The sequence below is a fragment of the Saccharomyces paradoxus genome, chromosome XIII (assembly GCF_002079055.1).
Source record: "Saccharomyces paradoxus chromosome XIII, complete sequence".
In the NCBI taxonomy this organism is placed as follows: Eukaryota; Fungi; Ascomycota; class Saccharomycetes; order Saccharomycetales; family Saccharomycetaceae; genus Saccharomyces; species Saccharomyces paradoxus.
Window position 1 is genome coordinate 584994 of NC_047499.1, and position 26592 is coordinate 611585.

Consider the following 26592-nt stretch of genomic DNA (forward strand, 5'->3'; position numbering starts at 1 on the left):
TGTATGTGGAATGGTAAATACAAGACACGCTAGGATGTGTAGCGATGGCGAAGAGGGATGAGACGCCCTGAACTGTCTTTATTGTAGCTGCTTGTAAAAAAGTTTTTATCACATGAAAGTATCCTGTGCAGGATGAGAGAAGCCAGGAAGTGGACTGCTAATCAGTTGGAAATGCGTTACCCAATCCGCGTAGGGTCATTTGATACAGAAGTAACATTATACTACTCTGAACACTTGTCCAAACGAACCTAGGCCCAACACCACTGAAGAATCCTAGCGCACCTTCAGATTGGTAGACCGTCCGCAGACTGAGCGAAATTGAGTTGGAAAGTGCCGCTGGTCTGCCGTTTGTTACATGCGGATGCGACACTGAATACGATTTGTTGCTTTGACTAGGCGGTTGTTGAGTTTGGACTCTAGTCTTAACGACATCCATTGGTGTGGTAATAATCCCCGCCAGTCCACCTGCACAGGCACCAGTCAATATTTCGTTAGGTATAGACAACTCTCTATCTTTACCATCTTTCTGTTCGATCTTGAACGCCAATTCCCTGAATTTTTCATAGAATGCAAACTGCAATGCACTGAATGGCAAGTCTCTGGCCAAAGTGGCTTTGTAGCCAAAGAATAGAGAGCGAAACCCTTCTTCTTTTATAACTGTCTTTATGGCATTTCTTAAATTTGAATAATTATAGCCAGATTGAAAAAAAGGATTGTTGAACCTTCCTTGCAATTGTAACCTTGTCTTTAGGACCTCTGAGGGAACATAAACAAAACTGGAGATGAAGTCACCAAGGAATCCGGCGCTCAAATGTGTGATGGTGTCGTTAATCTGCCAATCTTCTATCATTGTTCTCTTAGTATATTCATAGGTCCCGAAAAAGATTGCCGCTGATGGGAAGGAGCCTAACATGGCGGCCATGTACCCACCATACAGTCCCCTTCTCACACCTTCCTCTAGCCAAATAGTACGATATGCAGAGATCATGTTCCTATATTTTTTGACATTAGGTGCACCTTGTTGTCTTGTCTTGACGGTATCCAATGAATGCATCGCAGAATCTCCTATTATCCCACCAATCCCACCGGAGACTACACAATGCCATATAGGGCTTAGGTCATCTGAACCAGCCCTTTCTTCGTGTTTCGATTTGTCATCTTTTCGGTTACTACCTGATGTTCCTTCTGATGTCGGGGGGTGGTCATGAGGCGTATGTACTATCGGTATTGAAGAACTCAGGTTCCATGAGTTCATTATCTTTATACCAGTCGGTGGAAGGGAAGAATATGATGCGTGCTTCGTTGAAGTACTCTGCTCTTTTTTTGGCTTGTTTTAAATTTTCAAATGAATGAACGAAATGTAAGAAGTCGCTATCGTTGTAGGGTCTTAAATATTTCAAGTTAGAGTTCAATCGCAAGAAAAGTAGGAATATGGTACCTTCTATTGCATGCAAAGCTATTAGAGGAGGCGCTGCTGTTGCCGAAGACTTTTGAGGCAGCTTGCTGTTTCATTGTAGTTGAGGAGTCCTCGAAGACGAGAAATTAGCAGTTTTCGGTGTTTGGCAATCGCGCTAGTGTGCTAGAACAATTTAACTGCAAAAAATTGATACGATAGTGACAATAAAATAAAATGAAATATAGAAATAAAATACACCTGTCAATAAGTGATGTCTCTTAGAATAAAAGCGCTAGATGCATCAGTGGTCAATAAAATCGCTGCGGGTGAGATTATAATATCCCCTGTAAATGCACTTAAGGAAATGATGGAAAATTCCATCGATGCGAACGCGACGATGATTGATATTCTAGTCAAGGAAGGGGGGATCAAGGTTCTTCAAATAACAGACAATGGTTCTGGGATTAATAAATCAGATCTGCCAATCTTATGTGAGCGGTTCACAACGTCCAAATTACAAAAATTCGAAGATTTGAGTCAGATTCAAACATATGGATTTCGAGGGGAAGCTTTAGCCAGTATCTCTCATGTGGCAAGGGTCACAGTAACAACAAAAGTCAAAGAAGACAGATGTGCATGGAGAGTTTCTTATGCTGAAGGCAAGATGTTGGAAACTCCCAAACCTGTTGCCGGAAAAGACGGTACCACGATCCTTGTTGAAGATCTTTTTTTTAATATTCCTTCCAGGTTAAGGGCCCTGAGATCCCATAATGATGAATATTCTAAAATATTAGATGTAGTTGGGCGATATGCTATTCATTCCAAAGGTATTGGTTTTTCTTGTAAAAAGTTCGGAGACTCTAATTATTCTTTAGCGGTTAAACCTTCATACATAGTCCAGGATAGGATTAGAACTGTATTCAATAAATCTGTGGCTTCTAATTTAATATCTTTCCATATCAGCAAAGTAGAAGATTTAAATCTGGAGAGCGTTGACGGAAAGGTGTGTAATTTGAACTTCATATCCAAAAAGTCCATTTCACCAATTTTCTTCATCAATAATAGACTAGTGACGTGCGACCCCTTAAGAAGAGCTCTTAACAGCGTTTACTCTAATTATCTCCCAAAAGGCAACCGACCTTTTATTTATTTGGGGATTATAATAGATTCAGCCGCTGTGGATGTTAACGTTCACCCAACAAAGAGAGAGGTTCGTTTCTTGAGCCAAGATGAGATCATAGAGAAAATTGCCAATCAGTTGCATGCCGAATTATCCGCCATTGATACTTCACGTACTTTCAAAGCTTCATCAATCTCAACAAGTCAGCCAGGATCGTTAATATCATCAAATAATACTATAGAGAATGGAGAGGAGAGGAAGACTCTCCGACAGGCCCAAGTAGTAGAAAATTCATACGCGATAACCAATAATCAACTGGGGAGAGCGAAAAGACAAGAAAATAAATTAGTTAGAACAGATGCTTCACAGGCCAAGATTACGTCGTTTTTATCCTCAAGTCAACAGTTCAACTTTAACGGGTCGTCTATGAGGCGGCAACTGAGCCAATCTAAGTTAAAAAGTGTGAGCCGCTCCCAAGAGAGAGAACAGTTAACACTAAAAGAAAGCGAACAATTGCGTGATGCTAATTCAAGTAGTGATAATGAGTTGAAGGATCAACCTAGGAAGAGACAAAAGCTAGGGGATTATAAAATCCCCTGTATTATTGATGGCGAAAAGAATACGCTCCCAGTTTCAAAAGATGGGTATACCAGAGTTCCTAAAGAGCGAGTTAATGTGAATCTTACGAGTATTAAGAAAATGCGGGAAAAAGTAGATGATTCAATACATCGAGAACTAACAGACATTTTTGCAAATTTGAATTATGTTGGGGTTGTAGATGAGGAAAGAAGATTAGCCGCCATTCAGCATGACTTAAAGCTCTTTTTAATAGATTACGGATCTGTGTGCTATGAACTATTCTATCAGATCGGATTGACAGACTTCGCAAACTTTGGTAAGATTAACCTACAGAGTACAGATGTGTCAGATGATATAGTTTTATATAACCTCCTGTCAGAATTTGAGGAATTAAATGACGATACCTCAAAAGAAAAAATAATCAGTAAAATATGGGACATGAGCAGCATGCTGGATGAGTACTTTTCCATAGAATTGGTAAATGATAGTCCAGATAACGACTTGAAGTCTGTGAAGCTGAAATCTTTACCTTTACTTTTAAAGGGCTACATTCCATCTTTGACCAAATTACCATTTTTTATTTATCGCTTGGGTAAAGAAGTTAATTGGGGGGATGAACAAGAGTGCCTAGACAGTATTTTAAGAGAGATTGCATTGCTTTATATACCGGATATGGTTCCTAAAGTGGATACGTCTGATATGTCCTTGTCAGAAGATGAAAAGACCCAGTTTATAGATAGAAAGGAACATATATCCTCATTACTGGAACACGTTCTCTTTCCTTGTATTAAACGAAGGTTTCTGGCGCCTAGACACATTCTCAAGGACGTTGTGGAAATAGCTAACCTTCCAGGCCTATACAAAGTTTTTGAGAGATGCTAGCTTTGGAATGTTTTAGCTATTAATATCAAAGTTTTTTATTTATATCCTGAGTTTCATTGTATTTATTTTTGAGGTGTACGCACTTTCCTTTAGCAATTTATCTGTGAGAGTTCAAATGAGGTGAGAAATGGTTACAATTAGGAAAGTACGTCGGAAATGCTATAGTCGGATTGAAACTCTTCTACAATATTTCTGAAGTCCCTTGGTTCCATATTGTTTTCATCCTCTTCCTCAAGCAACGATTCTTCTCTAAGCCTATTCAGCGGAACCAAGGACCCAAGTCCTTTTATGAGGGAGGACATTTCATTATTTTTTAATTCAACTATTTTAATGTCATTTTGTAAAATTTTGAAAACAGGGTGGTAGAACGAATCACCTGAATCCAGAAGTTGTACCTTGTCCCATAACTGTTTTAATTTATTGAATCTTTCCATCAAATAAGCTAGTTTATCTAGTTTTGAACCGAATATCGCGGGCAGATTTGCGGTAAGTTCGGTTAGATCTACTAAAAGCTCTTCAACAGCAGTCGATTCCACGAATATCTGGTAAAAGGAGATGAATGATACCACACGTGTAATGGTTTGCATCACCATTGGATGTCTGTTGAAAAACTCACTCTTTGCTTGGAAGTTATTAACAATAAGACTGATGATTATCTTAGAATAGTGTAAAACCTTTAGTAACGAATCTGCGGTATCGTAATATATTAGATACATTTTAAATAATTTCCATGAAACAGTAGATATTTGAAAAAGCGCAATAAATTTTTGAAACCTGCTATTATTTGATCTAGAATCTTCTTCCAATGAATCTACTTTGTATTGAAAAATATCGAGTTCCCTCCTTATGGCGTCCAATGTTTTTAAGGGTGGTTTAGAAGTCTTGTTCAAATACTGATCTAAATCCCTATCTAACGACATAATTTTCCAATATAGCACTTCTGTGCTGTTTTCTTCTCTATAAACATCGACATTAGGCAAATCTTGTAAATATGCTGAATGTTGCAATAGAGAGGATACCTCTGTATGAAGTGCAATTGGTTTACGTGGGCCCGATTGAAGATAGTCGCATCCACACAGCCGATAAAATATTCTTCCTAAGGTTACTTTCGCTATGCTTTCAACGGGATCATCATTAAGTAAGGGTCTGAAGTCGTCCACATGAAAATTCTTGAAAGTGTGGATGCACTGTGTTAGTAACGAATTTGCCAACAAGGGTTCATCGTACGGAAAAGTTGTAGTGGCTAAAATCAGATATGCTTGGATGAACCTTATATCGGGGTGTACCATGAAATCACATTGTTTTAATTGCAATAATGAGCAGCGTGCAAAGTTTTGACACATGGTTAATTGCATGCCGTCTCCCCAATTTAGCCTTTTATCGCTACCCAAATATTCATGAAGAGGATATACGGAAAATATTCCTGCTAGCTTCTCAACTGGCATATAATAAATGCACATGGTGAAGACAGACCATATTAGTGCGTCCCAGTATTTGCCATCCACACTGTGCTTCTTGTCTACTCTTCTATCCCAGTACTGTTCTACCCTCAGATATAATTCGCTGATGTCTCCAATGGACCCAAAATATAAAGCACCTAAGTTTTCCATAGCAAAGTTCATCAGTTGGAACGATTGATCTTTTTGGAGATAATTCATCCAAAAGATACATTCTTCAATGTCTGTTTCCAAATTAGACGGTATCCTACTAAGGTCCCTTCGCTTTGTTTTGTACAGCCCAATATTTGCTATCCAATATTCGTAGTTCTGCCAGAATAACAATAGGTCAGGGAGATATTCCTTTGAAGATGAGGTCGTTATCAGTTTCGTTGATTTCATACATTCAGAGTCCTGTCCCCTCTTCCTGCAGTTTCCGCACGGTATCATCCGATCACATTTGACTTTTCGCCTCGTACACACAGGGCAAGGATGCTTAGATTTCAATTGGGTGGTACGGTTAAACATTATCACGCTGCAAACTCTTATTCGTGATTGTTGTCATCGCCAGCTCTCTGAAAGGTTATATTATAATATTCCATTCTTTTAACTTTCATGGCTGCGGGTGCTTTAGTTAAACGCGCAGAAAAACGAAGATCCCACAGAATATGAAGCTGAATTTTATGTAAACATTTATATAACTACGCAACCAAACTATTTATCCAATGAAAGATCTACATGGACCGATTTTATTTGCAAATAGTTATCGACGCCAGTGTCACCTGACTCTCTACCGATACCGCTCATTTTAAACCCACCAAAAGGAACCTTAGCTTCTTCTTGGTTGGTTTGATTGATCCAAACGGTCCCTGCTTTAATGTCGCGAGCAAACATGTGCGCTTTCTTTATATCTCTAGTAAACACTGCAGACGCAAGTCCGTAGTATGTGTCGTTAGCTAGCTTCAGAGCGTCATTATAATTTTCGAACTTGCTGACAACCACAACGGGACCAAATATTTCGTCACGTAGCAATTTCGATGTCTCTGGAACATCAGTGAAAATTGTGGGAGGGATGAAGTAGCCTTTAGCTCCATCAACGGGAAATTCTGAAGTCTGGAACATGCTCAATTTTTCCTCCTTTTTACCAAGTTCAATGAACCCTTTAATGCGGTCGTACTGAGTACTTGATATAACTGGGCCAACAACGCAATCTTTGTCGAATGGATCAAATTTTCCTCCAAAATCCCATTCCTTCTTTGAAGTTTCTTTGAACTTCTCAACAAACTTGTCGTAAATCGAACTTTGGACATAGACTCTCGAGTTTGCAGTGCAGATTTGTCCTGAATTAAAGAAAATACCGTTTGCTACCCATTTTATAGCCTTATCAAGGTCGGCATCCTCAAATACGAGAGCAGGAGATTTACCACCACATTCTAATGTGATGTCCTTAAGGTTGGATTGGCCAGAAGCCTCCAACACTGAGCCACCAACCTTGGTACTTCCCGTGAAAGAAATCTTATCGATGTCCATGTGGGTTCCTAGAGCTTTCCCTACAACGGAGCCATAACCAGGAACAACATTGACAACACCAGGTGGAAAACCTGCCTTTTTAATCAAAGTAGCAAAATAAAGTAGAGATAGAGAAGTATTTTCAGCAGGTTTTATGATAACCGTGTTACCAGCAGCTAAAGCACCTTGCAATTTCCTACAAGCCATGGCTAGGGGATAATTCCATGGGACAATTTGAGCAACAACGCCAAAAGGAACCTTCAGAGTATACGCAAACTTGTCAAAAGACAATGGAATAGTTTCACCCATGTTAAATTTGTCGACTGCCCCCGCATAGTATCTTGTAAGTTCCATAATCTGGGCCAAGTCTTGTTTAGCATTAGAATGGAAGGGTTTACCAGAATCTAAAGTTTCTAAGGCAGCAAGTGTGTCTTCCTCCTCCTCGATAAGCTTCAACAAGTTTGAAAGATATATACCGCGTTGCTCAGAAGACGTCTTCGACCAAACATTATCAAAAGCAGCCCTAGCGGCTTTCACAGCCTTGTCTACGTCTTCTTCGTTAGCGGCTTGAAAGGACGTTATTGGTTCGCCAGTAGCCGGGTTCACGGTCTCAATGGTTTTTCCATCTGATGATGGACAAAATTCGTTATTGATGAATAAACCTAATGGCTGCTTCAAAGATATTTCCAATTGTGGGATTTCGAGGTCGGTATACAAGTTAGGCATGTTTTTTTTGCTTTATCTTCACGATATGTATGATCAATATCTATGTATTGCAGATGTAGGGTTCATATGTGCAGTGTGAATCAGAGCTATTCCCATCCAGATCTGCCGTTTTATACAATTAATTTCTGAGTCAAACTCAGGCAATCTTCACGCTATTTGTTTGAACATTCCCCCCCCCCCCCACCTACTCCTTAGACTTCGCACTTCCTTAACCCTTAAGGAGTCTAGCAATCAGCTTCTGGTGAGGGACAATCGATAATCCGGTTTAAGTCTTAGATTAGCAGTAACGAAAATCCCTAAATATACTAAAGGGTGCGAAGGAAAGGCGTTGTAGAACGGTAATGGTGAGATACTTGCCTTCACTCTAGGGGGAAAGAAGAATAGACGTCATGACAAAAAGAAAAAAAAATAGAAAAAAAACGACGTAATATGGAAAGAAAGAAAGAAGCTCCCATTCATATATATTTTCTTGACACAACTAAGTCTTAATGATTTTTCATTTCTGATTTTTACTATTGTAAAGGATTTCCAGAACCAAAGAGAACTTTTGTTCCATGCATGCTAAGAAATAATGCGTAGACTTTATATTAAGTAATGCAACTATATTGCTCCCGCTAGATTGTGAGTTCAATTCTTCTGTTGCCACCCCCAAGCTATTTAGGTACTTACACAATTACATAATAATAAACTACCACATTAGTTCTTTAAAGAGAGGTTTATATGGACTGCTTTTGTTTGAAGGTATGTGTCAACACCACTTTGTCCCAGTTCTCTACCAATACCACTCATTTTAAACCCGCCGAACGGAACGGTAACATCTTCATCGTTAGATGAGTTGATCCAAACAGTCCCTGCTTTAATATCGCGAGCGAACATGTGCGCTTTCTTTACATCTCTAGTAAACACTGCAGATGCAAGCCCGTAGCAAGTATCATTAGCTAGCTTCAAGGCGTTATCATAATTTTCGAACTTGCTGACAACCACAACCGGTCCAAATATTTCGTCCTGTAACAGTTTCGATGTCTGCGGGACATCAGTAAAGATTGTGGGAGGGATGAAGTAACCTTTAGCTCCACCAACGGGAAATTCTGAAGTCTGGAACATGCTCAACTTTTCCTCCTTTTTACCAAGTTCGATGTATCCTTTGATGCGGTCATACTGGGTACTTGATATAACTGGGCCAACGATGCATTTCTCATCAAACGGGTCAAAATTTCCCGCAACATCCCAATTTTTCTTTGCACTTTCTTTGAACTTCTCAACAAACTTATCGTAGATTGAACTTTCAACATAAACTCTTGAGTTTGCAGTACAATTCTGTCCCGAATTGTAGAATATTCCAGCTGCTATCCAGTCGACAGCCTTATCAAGGTCAGCGTCTTCAAATACAAGAGCAGGAGATTTACCACCACATTCTAATGTAACGTCTTTGAGGTTGGATTGGCCAGAGGCCTCCAACACAAACCCACCAACCTTGGTACTTCCCGTGAAAGAAATCTTATCGACATCCATGTGAGATGCTAGAGCTTGACCTACAAGTGAACCATAACCAGGAACGACATTGACAACACCAGGTGGAAAACCTGCCTTTTTAATCAAAGTAGCAAAATAAAGTAGAGATAGAGAAGTATTTTCAGCAGGTTTTATGATAACCGTGTTACCAGCAGCTAAAGCACCTTGCAATTTCCAACAAGCCATGGCTAGGGGATAATTCCATGGGACAATTTGAGCAACAACGCCAAAAGGAACCTTCAGGGTATACGCAAACTTGTCAAAAGTCAATGGTATGGTTGAACCTTTGTCAAACTTATCAGCGGACCCAGCAAAATATCTGGTAAGCTGCAAAATTTGCGCTAAATCACCCTTGGCATTTGAATGGTAAGGCTTTCCAGCGTCTAGAGTTTCTAAGGCAGCAAGTGTGTCTTCCTCCTCCTCGATAAGCTTCAACAAGTTTGAAAGATATATACCGCGTTGCTCAGAAGACGTCTTCGACCAAACATTATCAAAAGCAGCCCTAGCGGCTTTCACAGCCTTGTCTACGTCTTCTTCGTTAGCGGCTTGAAAGGACGTTATTGGTTCGCCAGTAGCCGGGTTCACGGTCTCAATGGTTTTTCCATCTGATGATGGACAAAATTCGTTATTGATGAATAACCCTAATGGCTGCTTCAAAGATATTTTCAATTGTGGGATTTCGAGGTCGGTATACAGGTTAACCATGTTTCTTTTTGCTTATTTTCACGATATTTTTTGATGGAAATACAATGCGTCAGTAGTGAGAACGGATCAAAAGTATTTCTAACGAACTCGCTCCCTTTATATGAACGTTCTTGAGCAGATTTTCGAGCTACATGACCTGTGAGTGTTAATTACAGTGCATCCCTAATGTTTAAACGAGTTAAAAAAAATTCATCATTGGAGAGGGGTAACCAATAAAGGGTATTAGATTGTTATTATTAGTATCTAAAAGCCGCCGGGAGCATCATAGTGCGTTAGCAAGTAAACGCACAGCACGATAATGGCAATCTTCTTTCTTCTGGCGGCAAAAGATAAGGGCAATTCGAAAATAAAAACGAAAAAAAAGATAGAAAGGAAAGATAAGCAAACTTTCTTTCAAGCTGGAACACTTTATTGTAATCTTGCATATTTGCAACCCACACTGATGTCTGAAGCACTGCAAGCACTTCCTGCGTTTTCTTAGGGTACAACAGAAGGCGACACATAGGTTCAAGTAGCGATGCCAAAAGTAGTAAAAGTAGCGAAGAAATATGTGGGTCAACCAGTTGCCCTTACTAGTATATGTAAACATATGTATATATATATATATACATCTATATGGCGCACTATTATATCGAGTAGGTAATAGTGTTGAAGCCCTCAAAAGGAAGGAAACATTACAAATGGCAATGCTTTATAAGCATGATGACCCTGAAAAATGCAGCATGAAAAGAAAGTAATATACCGGGGTTTGTATTTCAGCCTCGCTATCTCCGGCATTCTCGTATTATATGCCATGCATCCTGCTTTCGTAATCGTTGAATTCTGAAAATTGTCCGGGATCTCTCTCGTGATCATTTTCATATTCGTTATCATTATCAGCGCTATCGAAAGATGCTTCATCAGTTATTAAATTTTTGCTCGTTCCAATAATTCGCCGACCTGTTGTGGATTTATCATTTTTAAGATGGTGTTCATCGTCCGAGTAACTTGGCGGTAGCATGGGCAAGGAATCTAGATTGATTTCCTCATTGGTGATCTCCTTTCCAGTGGGAGGGGACATGGTGAATTCAAATCCTGGCGGTGGTGGTAATATTTCACCGTTCCTTATAATTATATCATCGTTGAGATTTATGGCACTACCAGCTGCAATATTGTCGCTATCACCATCTGAAAAATCATCATCGAAATCATTATCCTCACCACCGCTTTCTAATAGGGTATCCTTGCCGTAGTCTTCGTAAGAAGGAGGAGGTAATTTAATGCCGTTTGATTTTGCATATCCCCATTTCTTAACGTTTGCTTCAATGTAAACGAAGCCATAAGTACCGAAATTCACATGAATTTGACAAGGTACGTTAGAGCCAATGACCGGGTATAAGTATTGGAATTTCCAGCCACGGATATGGCCACCAACGGATTTTTCATTTAGCTTTTTCCCGTTTCTGGTAAAAAAAACTGTTCCACTACGTGATCTATAGCCAATGCCAACAATATCTCCCTTTTCACACTGTGGAAATAATGTTCTTAATTGCTCATTGAGTTTAAAGGAGTCATTAAACCTCCTGGCACCGTTAGAATCGTATGCTATTGAGTGGTGGTGTCTCCCCGGTAGCCTAAAATAAGGATAAGGCTGTGTGGAAAGACCAAACGAGATGACACTTTTTAATGCGTTTTCATCACTGTTGAGTGGGCCATCCGTTTCAAAGATTTTGAATTCACAATAATAGACTTTATTTATACACGGAATGGGCAGATTTGTGGATATAGAAGCGTCATAATTATAATTTAGGAAAGAAACTTCGGTTTTGTTTTCCACTATGACGGTATGGTTTGGCATGTCAGGATTTGGACTGAACTCCCATGCGTAAGCTCCCTCTTCTTGAATATACTGCCTTGTTTGCTCGTTCATAATCGGGTCCTCACTGGTAGTCTCCGCACTGCCACCCTCAGACTGTTGTAATAGCCCCTGATTAAGCAAGAAGGGTGGGTTTTGCTTGATATACTCTTCACCCTGTTTATAATAAAACTGTTCTTCAGGTGATAAATGTGCCAGCTTATCTCTTACTTCATTGACGTCATCAAGATTGTTCGGCCACCTTAAACTCATGTTTTCCATTAACCTTCTGCTATGAACGTGGGCATTATTTTCATCATAGTCGCTGAATAAGGATATTCTCTGGCCAGGACCGTGCTCATTATAATATGCAGTTATAAGCCGCGTAGCTATCTGTTTTGTAAAGAAATAAACAACGCAGATGACGATATAGACCACAATCAGGGTCCCAAACGCAAACAACATGATATCCATATTAAGTTCGTCAGCATCATCTTCACCATAAGATACATCATCACGGGGAATTACCGACGATCTACCACACCGTACATGTCCGCTTATTGAACCGAAAATCAGCGATTCTATCAGAAACTTGAATGACATTTGCTTTTTTTTTATATGAGAGGAAAAATTTGGCCCTCCGAACTTGAAGATTTTCTAGAAATATTAACCAATAGAAGATGTAGATAAGTATGAAACAGCTCTTGAAAATTTTGTAGTTAGGCACCAGTCCTTTTGGTTTTCAATTTGCTATAAAGAATCACTCCTCCATGCAGCAGTAAAGTGCTGTTTTAAAAAATAGCTCAGCTTAAGAAGAATAAAAAGCAATACCAGATAGATAAAGGTTCCTGAAGTGTATATCAATGAAATTTTGTTATGGTGTTTATATGGATAACCTGGTATTTGCCTTTTTTACTTTATAGCGCACTGTTCCGAAGAAAAAAATTAAAAAAAGGGCCGATGGAGGGTTAGGTTTAACTAGATATTTAACTAGGTTATTAATTTCTTTTTTAGGTTTCTGATATTTGAAAGAGATCCTATTTAGGGTACATATGGCTGGAGCATAATGTTCTGGGATGGGATGGGTATTGCAATTCTTAGCATCGTGTGCATAACGAAATACAGTATAGCCACTAGTTTTGACCACTATACCCTTGGCAAGTTCTTTCTTTTTTTTTCTTAATGCTGCCTATTACACTAAAGGATGGGTACAGGATGAATAACCAAGTAGATGAAGATGCTATAGGTATCAATCTTGGTCTCTCACTGCCCACTCACATTTCGCCAGCGACTGGCTCCGAGAGCGCCAGTGGCAGCAACGCCAGTACACTTCGCAATGATGGAAATGGGCTTGATGGCAATCTCTTGACGACTCCAGCAGCGATTTCAGCATCCACAGGTACCAGTCAACAAACTGAAACCATTGGCGAAAAGCTTAGCAATGAAGAGCGGGTGAACTCGAATGTCTCTGCTTCAAACTCGACAACTGCGGGTACAGGGCGTATGTTAAGCCAATCTTTGACCAATGAATCACCCTCAAACGAAATATCAACGGATCAGTTGAAGATTTTTCAAAGAATGGACGAAATGAGTGCAAGAATGATCGAAATGGAGGAAAGCTTTAACAATCTATCTAATAAGATCGCGGAACAAAACTCGATGGTTCTAAACTTGAAACAAGATAATTATAAGGTTTTGAACAAGTTGAATATATTGCTAAAACTAGTTGCCCAGCCAAGCGCGCGTCCAAGCACAATCAATGCTCAAAATAAGTTCGCTATCGAATTACTAAATTCCATATCAGCCGTTAGCAGCGCTTACCTGCAGAAAATGCAAAACAATGGCTCTGGTAAACAGCACAGTACTGAGCCATGTATAGGACTCTCCAACGCTCATTCTGGTACCAGCCAAAATCAGGCCACGAGTGAAACCATTGATGTAAATACGAATACTGCACAGCTAAACAGCCAATTTTCTAATGCATTAAGTACCATCTTGCCTGATCAGCAGCATAATCGAAATAGTGTTTCTCAAAATATGAACCTTTCTCTACCTAATAGAGGAGTTGGTCCCGTTCTGCACTCACAAGCCAATCAGAACCAGTCGCAGATTTTAATTCAGAACGCAAGTACGCATCAACGGGTAAATCGCTCTCCCGTTGCTTTCCCCAATTCTTCAACTGACAAGCCATTCAAGCTGAATCCAAACGGGATTAAACGGCGCAGGAGAAATACGCAAGGTAACAATAATACGAGCACCAACGATCTTACCAATGCTAAACATAAGCCTATACCAGCCCTATCTCCATTGATTAATTCTCACAATTCTACTACCAGCATGAATTATACCAATTCCTCCATTCATTCAGGTGCCACTAGTGCTTCAAATTCGTTCCATGATTTGAATTCATTGAATAATTTTGCCACTACAACAGCTTTGAGTTTGCCCAGCTTATCTTTAGATAACGCTTCTTTTCCCTCAAATCCAAATGTCATACATCCTATTAACAATAATACCCAGCAGCCTTTATCATTTTCCCAGTTAATTAATCAGGATAGCGCAGCATCTGAGTTGCTACCAAGCAGTAACTCAGCCGTGAACACGAATATTGTAAATAGAAATAAGGGTTCTGCTTTACCGTCTTACTCAAATCCAATGACAACAAAAAGTAATGTTGACGATGACGGTTATCAAGAGGACGATGATGATGACGGTGATGACGAAGGTGATGGAAGAGATAATGAAGAAGATAGCACTGCTGAGGAAGATGAAGTGGATGACGAAATCGAAACTGATATGAAAAATGCCTCATTCAACAAGCGAAAAAGGAACTTGTATCATAAAAAAAGCAACTCCCTCAACAGTAGAAGAAAGTTTCACGATGAGTCGATTATTAGGCTCAACTCCAATCCCGATTTACATTACAGAATATTGAAGGCACCCACTGACGTAAAGACAATATGGGAAGAATACGACACGGGTATAAGAGGAAAGCCATCGATCAAGCATCTTGAATCCAAGTATGGTAACAAGTGGAGGCTAAATAAAAATAAAAAGACCTTTTCAAGACGGAAAAGACTGTACAAGTTCATTCTGAACGGTATGGAGAAAGGCAAAACGGCACAAGAGATGATAGAGACCCTAGAGAATAAAAGGTTATATAAAGATGACGAGGACGGCGAAGTAAAGAAAAGAACCATTGGCTGGTTGCAAGAGAGTCTTGCTGGAATATAGGCACTTACAATAGTAAGTAATCGTTTATAATCATGTAAAGGGAACGGAAAAGTGTAACATGAGTACATTCAGCTAGTCAACAAAAGTCTTCAGTACTGTTTTCTTAGGAAACGGGAGAGTACGAGTCATATATATCTCTTATTTTGACAAAGGTGCATATGACGTAAATCAATGCGTTCAAAGCAGTTGCCGGTACTGGCCTGGCCCACCACAGTTTTGGTGTGGTCAACTTCCAAAACCTTCGGGAAGGCGAAAAAAACCACTCCGAAGGCTCGAGGATGACAAATCGCCCCTTAGCTGTGGCCATACAAGCTTGGCACCGACGGAAAAGGTAAAAAGGAAAAGAATGTCGTACAGGAACTTTTACAACCACGTTGAGATTTCATTCAACAGCGCCCCCCTTTTCATTATATAAGTAGGCACTATTTTCTGTGCAATAAGGAGAGAATTTCTTGAAAAAGCTTTATGATTGATCTCTTCTTTCTGCCAAATAGTTGTTTACTGAACTGATATATACGGTATTATAAGTGAAAACAAAAAAACAACAATGGGTTTATTTGACAAAGTAAAGCAATTTGCTAACAGCAATAACAATAACAACGATTCCAGCAACAATAATCAAACCGACTATGTTAGCAAAGCTGAAAACATGATCGGTGAAGATAGAGTCAATCAATTCAAAAGCAAAATCGGTGAGGATAGATTTAACAAGATGGAGTCTAAGGTTCGTCAACAATTCTCTAATACTTCTATAAATGACAACAACGATGATTCATATGGTTCTAACAACAACGATTCATATGGTTCCAACAACAATGACGACTCTTACGGTTCGTCCAACAAAAACAAAAGCTCCTACGGTTCATCCAACAATGACGACTCCTATGGTTCTAATAACAACGATTCATATGGCTCCAACAACAATGACGACTCTTACGGTTCGTCCAACAAAAACAAAAGCTCCTACGGTTCATCCAACAATGATGACTCCTATGGCTCTAATAATAACGACTCATACGGTTCCTCTAATAACGATTCATATGGCTCTAACAATGACGACTCTTACGGTTCGTCCAACAAAAACAAAGGCTCCTACGGTTCATCCAACAATGACGACTCATATGGCTCTAATAATAACGACTCATATGGCTCCACCAACAACGATTCATATAGCTCCAACAATGACGACTCTTATGGTTCTTCCAATAAGAATAAGAGTTCATATGGCTCCAACAACGATGATTCCTACGGATCTTCAAACAAGGAGAAGAGCTCTTACGGTTCCTCTAACAACGATGACTCGTATGGCTCTAACAACGATAATTCTTATGGTTCTAAAAATGACGACTCATACGGTTCCTCTAATAACGACGATTCCTACGGATCTTCAAACAAGAAGAAGAGCTCTTACGGTTCCTCTAACAACGATGACTCGTATGGCTCTAACAACGATAATTCTTATGGTTCTAACAATGACGACTCATACGGTTCCTCTAATAACGACGATTCCTACGGATCTTCAAACAAGAAGAAGAGCTCTTACGGTTCCTCTAACAATGACGACTCGTATGGCTCTAACAACAACGATTCATATGGTTCTAACAACAATGACGACTCTTACGGTTCGTCCAACAAAAACAAAAGCTCCTACGGTTCATCCAACAATGATGACTCCTATGGTTCTAATAATAACGACTCATACGGTTCCTCTAATAACGACGATTCCTACGGATCTTCAAACAAGAAGAAGAGCTCTTACGGTTCCTCTAACAATGACGACTCGTATGGCTCTAACAACAACGATTCATATGGCTCCAACAACGATGATTCCTACGGATCTTCAAACAAGAAGAAGAGCTCTTATGGTTCCAGCAATGACGACTCTTATGGTTCCAACAACAACGACTCATATGGCTCCAACAACAATGACTCATATGGCTCCAATAATAACGACTCTTACGGTTCGTCCAGTAAAAACAAAAGCTCCTACGGTTCATCCAACAACGACGACTCCTATGGTTCCAGCAACAACTATGGATCTTCCAATAGGGATAAGAACTCCTACGGTTCTAGCAACGACGATTCATACGGTTCATCCAATAGAGGCGGTCGTAACCAATACGGCGGTGACGACAATTACTAAGTTGTTTAATTTCTTCTCAGATAAAAAAACATTACATTACCGTGTTTATTAAACTTATGTATGAAAACTTTATGTATGAGCTATGTATCCCATTGGCGAAATGTTTCGTTTTCCCTGCACTTTTCACCTTTGAATAACAAAGGCCAATAACACATATATAACCAGTAGTGCGTCAAACTATTCCCTCTTGTGCCCTGCGCCCTTCAACTTGTTGTACTGCTCCTGGTAGTCGTGTTTTTCGGTTCCATCACTGATGCCAACCTTGCCGTCCTTGTCTTTACTGGCCATTTCCTTAAAGGCATCACTCACCACCTTCGCATCGCCTTGCAATTTTTCTTTTGAGCTCTGAAATATTTCATTCACTTTTTGCTGATCTGTATTCATTCTAGATATATTGATTGTAGAAGTTTCTTTTGTTTGTTCATTAAAATAAAGCTGAATAGCGAGACCTTGAATAGAGTTTTTATTCTACTTAGCATTATATAGATAATTCTGGCCGGGGGCCGGTTGCCCCTGAGATTGCCGATATTAATAAGGCGTAGTGCTCTAAGATTAATCTAGCCACTTCAGATTTTCAACAAATTCTTTTAGGCATTACGTGCTGCTACTTCATATGATCGGCACCCTCCCTTAAGCCTCCCCTAACCGCTTTCGGTACCCCTTTGGGACAACTTTCTCTTACTCTTCCGTAATTGACTTGTATGTTATGTTCAGTATTATTGGAGGTTTATACCATACGTTTGGGTTTTTAGGAAATTTAAACGGCTCATATAGCGATTGGTATGGGAGTAAAGAATTAGCGTACTTCCAAAGGGAGCAGGCAGTACGTACAAAGATAGATGATCATGAATGAACACAGCGCAAAGTGCACAGAATGATGGGACTGAATGAGAAATGATATCCCTCAAATGCAGTATTACAAACGTATATAAACCGCCTTAATTTTGCCCCAAAATATTCTCCCGCCAGGCGTTCTTAATCTTCGTATATGTAGTTTTGACTTTAGTAGAGAAGTATAGTAAAAAATATAGTTAAGATGTCTAATATGATGAATAAGTTCGCTGAAAAATTACAAGGTAACGATGATTCCCACGAGAAGGGGAAGAACTCCAAATCCTCCAACAAGGAGAGAGATAACATGAACATGGGCATGGGTATGGGCCAGGGTCAGCCCGAAGGAAGAATGAAGATGGGCCAGGATCAATCTGAAACAAAAATGAACGCTGGCAGAGGTATTGCAAATGACTGGAAGACTTACGAAAATATGAAAAAATAGTGTAATGTGTTTGGGAGTAATCCATCAAGTTGTTTTATTCTTAATGACGTATTTATGAATTGTTTATGTTTACGTTAGTTCTTTATATTCAAAATCAATAAGTGCTTATTTTTTTTAGCAGAGTTTCTTCTACAAATGTACGTAAATTATGTTTTAAAACTACCCTATGTACCCCACAGTACGTTTAACCCATGTGCATGATGCATACAATGGTATAAAATCGAGCTTCACACCGCTGGCATGCAGCTGTCTGAGGACCCGCTCGATTTGACATTTCAAATCTTCGGCATGTGTGAACGGTGACCGAGTATGGTACGTGAACATTTACACTCAAAATAAGAATCACACATAATCCCCGGAGTGTAAGTTAATGGTCTATTTCAAACTCAAGGGCGCTGGAGGCATAGCACTTCGTGGGGAAAGTAAATATTGAATAATTTTGCTATTTATCTAGGTTCTAAGTCGTCGTGTATGTTCTTGTACATAAGTCCATTTTCATAAGTATAATGAATGGGCATGATTCTGTTACAAAAATATCTCATATTCTGAATGGACCAGTTACAGAAAAGGGAATGCTGCAAAAGCAACCTAATGAAGGTTTTAAAGTCACAGATATTGAATCAGAGATGCAGGGTCAATCTTCAATCAAACAAGGGAAATCACCGGGACGCGCTGCAACTTCTACTGCCAATCATAATTTTAATCCATTTTTCTATACGCAATTCAAATCTCGTGCTGGAGCACCATTTGCACCTGAAACAATAAAGGGCGTAGATTTGATAGGGCCGCCAGAAGATATACCTGCAAGAGTGTTTCATGAAAAGACGGGTTTGTTCTACCAAATATCTCCACACTCTATACCAACATTTACCGTAGCGAAAAAGGATCTCCCGGACCCCATAAAATTTTATGAATTAGTACAAGATTTAGGGACGATTTATGGATGTGTCAAGCTAAAAGTTCAACTTGATGATGACAAGTTTGCTCAACTAAATGTCGATATGGATCGCTTCTGGTTTAAAGCAAGGAAACAATCCTTCCATTCGAATGAATTTCAAAGGGCCCAGATAGTTGATTTCCATGCCAAGCTTTATAATTTTCACAATAAAACTAAAAGAAAAAGTCCTCTCACAAGGATCCCTAGTATTGATAAACGCATTTTAAATTTATATAGGCTAAGAAGTTGTGTAAAACTGAGGGGAGGGTTCAATGCAGTTTGCGAAAAAAAATTATGGGCACAAATTGGAAGAGAATTAGGTTACTCAGGCAGAATTATGAGTTCGTTATCAACCTCTTTGAGATCCGCCTACGCTAAAATTTTATTGGATTTTGATAAATATGAAGAAGAACAGCAAGCCGTCCGTAATAACGAAAGAAAAAAAGACTTAGTGGAACCTGCAATACTTCATCGTTCAAATCAAAGGAAAAGGGATGGAGAGAAAATCATACAGAAGGAGGAGCCATTTTATAAAAAGACTAAAATACACCGTGATGTTTTCAGGGCCGGATCAATTAACCATGAGTTCAAAAGAATGAGGGACATAAAGCACATAAAAGGGTTTCCGATTTATTTTGACTCGGTAACTGAGTATAAACCAGGCTATACACAATCAACGGAGGCCACATTACCGGGATATGATTTCACCTTTTGGGAAAATGGAATGGAGATATATGATAAAAGCAAATATGAAACCAAAGCCTCTCCAGTGTACAATTTGAGACAATATTATGAAAAAAGCCAGGCGGTTTTCACCGCTATTGCGGCGAAATATGGGAAAACCTATCCAGGTTTGTCTGCAAACGGCACAGCATTACCTCAAAAGGAATTCGAGAAGTTGTATTTTCATTTACTATCGGAGCATTTTATGGATTTCGAAATTGACACCGGTCTCGGTCTGCCTTGTTCCATAAGATCACCAGTAAACAATTCGTTCAATGAAAAGTTGACCATTAAGAATATTCTGGATCAATGGAATTTAGACAACATTCCTCTCAATGAACTATCACTTTTAAAACACCTTGATTTAGATATGGCCAATTTCACGAGAACAACGTGTGATGTCGGGATGTTGTTTTCTTGTCAAGGTTGGTCTGTTTCGGATCATTTTTTACCTTCTATTGATTTCAATCATTTAGGTTCTACAAAATTGATATACAGTATTGCGCCAAAAGATATGGAGAAATTTGAAGGTTTAATCGCTCGAGGAAAAAAAGAATGGGACGATTTCCAATCAAGGCCGCGCTACTTCACTTCTGATAAAGAACGGGGAAGTTTTCTAGAAACGGACTTCTACAAGTCACTCTTGGAGGTAGAACAATCTGCCGACTATTCAAACGCGGGAAATAATTCAAGGAATCTATTTCGAGAAAAAAAGATACCAGGAAATACTCTACATGATGGTTCACAAAGCGACTTGATATTCGAGCCTAATTTCATCTTAGCCAATGGCATAGAGCTTTATAAGACAACGCAGGAGCAGGGCTCATACATTTTTAAGTTCCCGAAGGCCTTCACGTGTTGTATCGCATCGGGTTTCTATCTATCACAGAATGCAACCTTTGCACCGATGTCATGGTTGAAATTCAGTTTTGAGGCAACAAAATGGACATCGAAGATGGGGTTGCTCCCGGGTTTAGATGTAAATCAATTAATTATCAACGCTTTAATAAACTCAGATAACCCCAATTTGAAGAAGACATGCCGCAATTTAATAAGTAACTACGTCCATGAGGAAGCGGACTGCTGCAAAAAATTAAGGGAGTTGGTTGGCACTGTGGATGTAGTCTATAATAAATTGGATTATATTTCAGATATGAGTTTAGAGCCAACGGGTCTTTCAAAGATCGTTATGACAAATAGTGCATTGCAACGTGTTTTATCTCTAAAGGAGTTCCTGATACTGCTCGAAAGATCAGAAAATGGTACTCATAGTATATGTGGCATCCCAATACGTGATGAAGCTGGTAATCTCAACATTTGTTTGCATTTATATTTCGATAGCGCAAGCCTAGATATTGCTCTCGATGGCTTGGATAGCCCTTCGACTTCTTGTTTGGTTGTCCTCGATGAAAATTTTGAGAAGAAGTGGGACGCGTTAATGACTTCCACTTTTAAGAATAGAGCCGTGCCATTAAATATAGTACAGTATTTGCTCTCCCATACTGATAGTAATACCGAGTTTAATCGAATGTTGCGCTCTAACTTTGATGATTCCTTGCTACTAATGGAGGAATGCAGAAAATTTATTACAGCTTGCGTGGATTTTTCCTGTAGTGCTAAGGATGTCGATTTCGGTAACGGCTTCAATTTACACCAATTGCCGCTCAAGTTCTCTAACAATATGGCTAATAAATTGGAGAGCTTGTACGAAAGTGTGCAGAGGTGCTCCATTGAATTTTCAGAAAAGGCGGCAATTACCAGACTATATCACGTATCTCGACAGTTTCCTGTTGATAATAGCGACATTATTGATGGTAATAATTTAGATTTGCTCAAGGAGCTATATCAGAGATCATTAACCATCCCGTTAAAGGTTTCTTATTGGACTAAGTTGACCAGAAAAATATGTAGGCTTGAATGGTTATCAGTTTATGAACATATATTTATTGAGCGAAATGATATCAAGAATGAAGATCCTGCGAAATATTCGCTTCCATTGTTATATTCTTACTTCGAATTTGGCTTGAAATATTGTGACTCGGAAGATATAGATAAGATAAAGAAAGTAAGAGAGTTGATTTTAAAATACCAGGATATGATGCAGAAAATTCGAGTTTTTCTAAAAAAGGACCCACCCTCAAAAATAGCACTAAGTGATTTGGAAGACGTTTTATTAGGTATAGAAGAATATCGCTTACCTATACAAAGTAGTTTTTTCAGTGAGCTTGATTGTGTTATTAGAGAAATTGAGCATGCAAAAAGAATGAACGATGTGGATGTTTTTTATAACACTGATAATATTGATAGAATAGACGAACTTATAAGAAAGAATGATCATAAATTCATGAAGTTTGCAAATCACTTTAATGGTTCGAGGTTAGATAAGAGACCACGGGCCAGTGGTAATCCAGAACCAATGAGAGCCAAACAGGAGTCAAAAAGTTATAAATTATGGAGTCAGCATTTGAGTCAGATCATGCAAAAGAACGAATTCACCAAAATACTACCCTCGGTTTTTAGATGTTTAGATATCGAGTCAGACAAATACGTTCCTCTGGAAAATTGTGCCACGCATCAAACGAAATATTGCTTTTGTAGAAGAGTTGAAGAAGGTACTGCCATGGTCGAATGCGAAATATGTAAGGAGTGGTATCATGTGGATTGCATTAACGACGGTAAATGGGTTCCACCTGATGATCCAAACGTTTTATTTGTTTGCTCGATATGTGCGCCTCCTCATATGACCGTTGAGGACACCAAAGGCCTAATTTTTGAGTTTGATGACTTGAAAAGACTCTTAATAGAATCTTTAAAACTAAGCATGATTCCAGACCCTCCCGTCTTGAAGAATCTCTTTGAAATTTTTGCGCTTGCTTTGAAATTTAAGAGGAAAATGGAAACGGAGCTACTTACGAAAGGTCATATAAAGCAGTCAACCTCTACGCACAAGATCAAGTATTATTTAAGAAAGTTAAGAGGGTCGAAATGTGGCTTTACTGATCTGACGGGTCCCTTAAGGAAACATTGTCAAGTGAGAGATGCAGAAGCTATAAAATGTCTCAGAGATAATGGAAGAATTATAATCACAGGAATTCCAAATTAAAATGGGATGCCATCTTCTTGATGAAAACACTTATTTACTTATCTAAAATGTAACGGTGCAAGTTTGCATGACATATATACTCTCTCCTTTTTATTGTTTATACCTCGTTTACTCGTACTCTGAGGCTCTACGGCGTTTTCTTTGGTTGGCAGTAGTTACCTATTGTTGAAATCCCCCGTATTGGGTGTTTCCGAACCAACATAATCCCGGTAAAAAAAGACACCCCAGAATCTAGGATAGCTCTTTTCGAAGTTGGCAAAGCGCGTTTTGCTGTCAATATTGATGTTTATTGGTAAGTGTTTACCGTTTCCTGATAGCTTTCCTTACGTAACAATTGTTCTTCTGCTTTCCTTCGTAGGAGGAACGCGCCAAGGCAATTTTTCTCGAGAGTTCTGAAAAAAATAAAAAAAGCACATTTCCATGACAACTTCAAGCAATTGATTATCGATAGGAATTCTGAAACTTTTGGTAACCTCGACTTAGAGCTTTTTTTTTCGTGATTTTTGTTCATTTGCGCTAAATAACTGAGAGAGTGTGAATTTATTGATTTATATATATTATTGCATCACAACAATCATCGCCTTCCTTTTTACATTTTCGACAATGCTAAGAACCTGCCTGAGAAGGCCTTGTATAAGGATCACTCTTCCAAAAGTATGTCCAGTACTGCTGGTGAGGAAGGAGAGTCTCCACATAAGTACTGGATCAAAAGTTGAAAAGGGCAGTAAAAACAAAAAAGACACTGATAAAGTACACGTTGATATAAGCGAGTTAAAGAGACAAGCTGAAATTGAAAGGGCTGCAATAAAAGAATTGGAAAAAAATCCCCAATACCAGAAATTAGCGGAGGCATTCAACACTCATAACCATGTTCATTTACGTGAATCAGAAACAGAAGAAAACGATTTAATTTCTTTGGGCACAATACGAGACTACAAAAGCAGCAAATGTGAGCAAGCTCACAAACCTTCGTCATTAAATCTGAATTCGCATTCACATTCCCATGGACACACGCATTCTCACGCTACTCACAATCCATTATTAGTACTCAGTACCGAACAAATTAGGAAAAATGCAGGCGTAAGAATTACATGGGTAGGCTTGGGTGTAAACGTTGGTATTGCCATAGGCAAATTTTTTGGCGGTATCGTATTCCATTCGCAAGCATTGTTTGCTGATGCTATTCATGCAATAAGTGACATGGTTTCTGACTTATTGACTTTGCTTTCAGTGGGGCTAGCAGCCAATAAGCCAACCGCTGACTATCCATATGGGTATGGGAAAATTGAAACCGTTGGTTCCTTGGCAGTTTCAACAATCTTAGCCATGGCTGGCATATCTATAGGTTGGAGTTCCCTGTGTGCACTCGTAGGACCCATAGTTCCACATGCAATCATTGACACCATAGGAAACTTAGGTCATGCTCATACTTATTCCGAAGACATCATCGAAGATGTTACTGATATCAATGCCGCCTGGATTGCAGCCGCTTCCATTGCAGCTAAAGAATGGATATTTAGAGCCACGAGAAAGATTGCTATCGATACTAATTCAAATGTACTAATGGCAAATGCTTGGCATCACCGTGTTGATTCGTTAACTTCTCTCGTTGCTCTGGTGGCAATTAGTACTGGTTACTTGGTTAATATACAATCATTAGACACGATTGGTGGTTTGATTGTTTCCGGTTTGATTATTAAAGCTGGTGGTGAGGGTATGTGCATTGCGATAAAGGAGCTAATCGATCAGTCAGTCTCTCGTGATGATCCGCGCTACCTAGAGATAGAAACTTTGGTTAAGGATACGTTGAATAAACTGATCTCCAATAATAATTCCCAGAAACCTTATGAATTGAAAGAGCTGACATTACTGTCCTCCGGGCCCAACTTACGTGGACATTTAACCTTAGAAGTTCCTTTACAAAAATGGGGCAATATTTTAGGTGTTAATGAGTTCGAAGTTGTAACACATCATTTACGTGATGTACTAACCAATGACGTATCGAATTTAAGAAGACTAGATATCGAATACGTGGAAGAAATAAAAGGCGAGGAGAATGAGCAAGGTGAGGGACCAGAAAATTACAAAGAGACTGTTCTTACCAAGCACAACCATATGCACACTCATAATTGAGCATCCCATAGTAACAATAAGTGAAGAAAAGAGGGAAGAGGCGAATATATCCGAGATGCATTTCACAATTTTAAAAAAGGCCAAAAAAAGGAGACAATACGCTTATAATTTTCAGGTACACCGGTATCTAGATTATGTACGGTTTATATACAAATTGCATTTATTATTTATAAAATAAGTCATTAATTATAATACTTTAACTTAATGTTTTTAGATCTTCCTTGTTCAAGATACGTGGAAAACGACTGTGACCGCCCGAGAGACTAAAAAAGGGAAGAGCGAGGGATATAACAATAGCAGATACAATGGTGGTAATAATGATATAAAGAGTCGCAGAAGTAGGCACCGTATTTACTGTTAAGGGTACAATGGTGAAAGTAACTGCAGCCTGTATTATTATTGGTGATGAAGTGCTGAATGGAAAAGTTGTTGATACGAATTCCACTTTTTTCGCGAAATACTGCTTTGACCATGGAATCCAATTAAAAGAAATCGCAACCATAGGAGATGATGAAACCCAGATCGTAGATACTGTGAGAAGGTTGGTCAAAAATTACGATTTTATCATTAGTACAGGTGGGATCGGTCCCACCCATGATGATATTACTTATGAATGTATGGCGAAAAGTTTTAAGTTGCCTTGTGAACTAGATGAAGAATGCAAAGAACGGATGAGGCATAAATCTGACCCCGAGGCAAGGCTTGATTCTGATGCTCTGAAGGCACATTACCAAATGGCAACTATGCCGAAAGGTACAAACGTTAGAAACTATTACGTCTGCGATGACTTGTGGGTACCTATTTGTTCCATATCTCACAAGGTCTACATACTACCCGGTATCCCTCAACTATTTGCAAGAATGCTAAAAGCATTCACTCCCACATTGAAAAAAATATATAATTTGGATAAGGATCCACGTGAATACGTTCGTTATTTTGTCAGAACACATCTAACTGAGTCCCAAATTTCTAAAGAGTTAAAATTGATTCAAGATGAATCAGAAAAAGTTTCAGATGCAATTAAAATAGGCTCATACCCACATTTCGGTATGGGTTTCAATACAGTTAGTATATTGGGTGAAAAGAAAGACGATTCATATCTAAAAGGCATTGTCAATAGAGTGGTTAATAATCTCGAGGGAGAAGTAATCTCTTCTGAACTCGAAGATAAGTTCTCTAACCAGGAGAGCTGAACACCCAAATATTTAGCAGTATGTGTATAGATATAGATATTTTTGGAAAGAAAGTTTTCTCATTCACCGCCAGTCGTGACTATCTCTCTCGACGAAAAGAGAGCAGCACTCGTGGTAGGAATATAATACGACAAAAAAAGATCACATTGCT

At 39.1% G+C, this 26592-nt stretch overlaps 13 protein-coding genes across 13 annotated transcripts; 7 read left to right on the top strand and 6 right to left on the bottom strand.

Annotated features, from left to right (window-relative positions):
• Nucleotides 1–157: 157 nt before the first annotated feature.
• On the bottom strand, nt 158–1255 carry MME1 (Mme1p; the record flags this gene model as incomplete). Its single annotated transcript, XM_033912577.1, has 1 exon — nt 158–1255. The coding sequence occupies one exon, from the start codon at nt 1253–1255 to the stop codon at nt 158–160; it is 1098 nt and encodes a 365-aa protein (XP_033768468.1).
• Nucleotides 1256–1667: 412 nt separating this feature from the next.
• On the top strand, nt 1668–3977 carry MLH1 (mismatch repair ATPase MLH1; the record flags this gene model as incomplete). The annotated part of the gene is made up of 1 exon (XM_033912578.1): nt 1668–3977. One exon carries the CDS (start codon nt 1668–1670, stop codon nt 3975–3977), a length of 2310 nt encoding a protein of 769 aa, XP_033768469.1.
• A 137-nt stretch (nt 3978–4114) lies between these two features.
• Nucleotides 4115–5941, bottom strand: CEP3 (Cep3p; the record flags this gene model as incomplete). The annotated part of the gene is made up of 1 exon (XM_033912579.1): nt 4115–5941. One exon carries the CDS (start codon nt 5939–5941, stop codon nt 4115–4117), a length of 1827 nt encoding a protein of 608 aa, XP_033768470.1.
• Nucleotides 5942–6127: 186 nt separating this feature from the next.
• SPAR_M02840 (Ald3) lies at nt 6128–7648 on the bottom strand (the record flags this gene model as incomplete). Its single annotated transcript, XM_033912580.1, has 1 exon — nt 6128–7648. The coding sequence occupies one exon, from the start codon at nt 7646–7648 to the stop codon at nt 6128–6130; it is 1521 nt and encodes a 506-aa protein (XP_033768471.1).
• Nucleotides 7649–8344: 696 nt separating this feature from the next.
• On the bottom strand, nt 8345–9865 carry SPAR_M02850 (aldehyde dehydrogenase family protein; the record flags this gene model as incomplete). The annotated part of the gene is made up of 1 exon (XM_033912581.1): nt 8345–9865. The coding sequence occupies one exon, from the start codon at nt 9863–9865 to the stop codon at nt 8345–8347; it is 1521 nt and encodes a 506-aa protein (XP_033768472.1).
• Nucleotides 9866–10649: 784 nt separating this feature from the next.
• On the bottom strand, nt 10650–12302 carry EAR1 (Ear1p; the record flags this gene model as incomplete). The annotated part of the gene is made up of 1 exon (XM_033912582.1): nt 10650–12302. The coding sequence occupies one exon, from the start codon at nt 12300–12302 to the stop codon at nt 10650–10652; it is 1653 nt and encodes a 550-aa protein (XP_033768473.1).
• Nucleotides 12303–12881: 579 nt separating this feature from the next.
• On the top strand, nt 12882–14933 carry HOT1 (Hot1p; the record flags this gene model as incomplete). The annotated part of the gene is made up of 1 exon (XM_033912583.1): nt 12882–14933. One exon carries the CDS (start codon nt 12882–12884, stop codon nt 14931–14933), a length of 2052 nt encoding a protein of 683 aa, XP_033768474.1.
• A 547-nt stretch (nt 14934–15480) lies between these two features.
• On the top strand, nt 15481–17076 carry DDR48 (DNA damage-responsive protein 48; the record flags this gene model as incomplete). Its single annotated transcript, XM_033912584.1, has 1 exon — nt 15481–17076. The coding sequence occupies one exon, from the start codon at nt 15481–15483 to the stop codon at nt 17074–17076; it is 1596 nt and encodes a 531-aa protein (XP_033768475.1).
• Nucleotides 17077–17253: 177 nt separating this feature from the next.
• On the bottom strand, nt 17254–17460 carry PAI3 (Pai3p; the record flags this gene model as incomplete). Its single annotated transcript, XM_033912585.1, has 1 exon — nt 17254–17460. One exon carries the CDS (start codon nt 17458–17460, stop codon nt 17254–17256), a length of 207 nt encoding a protein of 68 aa, XP_033768476.1.
• Nucleotides 17461–18112: 652 nt separating this feature from the next.
• SIP18 (Sip18p) lies at nt 18113–18352 on the top strand (the record flags this gene model as incomplete). Its single annotated transcript, XM_033912586.1, has 1 exon — nt 18113–18352. The coding sequence occupies one exon, from the start codon at nt 18113–18115 to the stop codon at nt 18350–18352; it is 240 nt and encodes a 79-aa protein (XP_033768477.1).
• A 506-nt stretch (nt 18353–18858) lies between these two features.
• Nucleotides 18859–23115, top strand: ECM5 (Ecm5p; the record flags this gene model as incomplete). Its single annotated transcript, XM_033912587.1, has 1 exon — nt 18859–23115. One exon carries the CDS (start codon nt 18859–18861, stop codon nt 23113–23115), a length of 4257 nt encoding a protein of 1418 aa, XP_033768478.1.
• A 603-nt stretch (nt 23116–23718) lies between these two features.
• On the top strand, nt 23719–25248 carry MMT1 (Mmt1p; the record flags this gene model as incomplete). The annotated part of the gene is made up of 1 exon (XM_033912588.1): nt 23719–25248. One exon carries the CDS (start codon nt 23719–23721, stop codon nt 25246–25248), a length of 1530 nt encoding a protein of 509 aa, XP_033768479.1.
• A 368-nt stretch (nt 25249–25616) lies between these two features.
• Nucleotides 25617–26441, top strand: FPY1 (flavin adenine dinucleotide pyrophosphatase; the record flags this gene model as incomplete). The annotated part of the gene is made up of 1 exon (XM_033912589.1): nt 25617–26441. One exon carries the CDS (start codon nt 25617–25619, stop codon nt 26439–26441), a length of 825 nt encoding a protein of 274 aa, XP_033768480.1.
• Nucleotides 26442–26592: the final 151 nt, after the last annotated feature.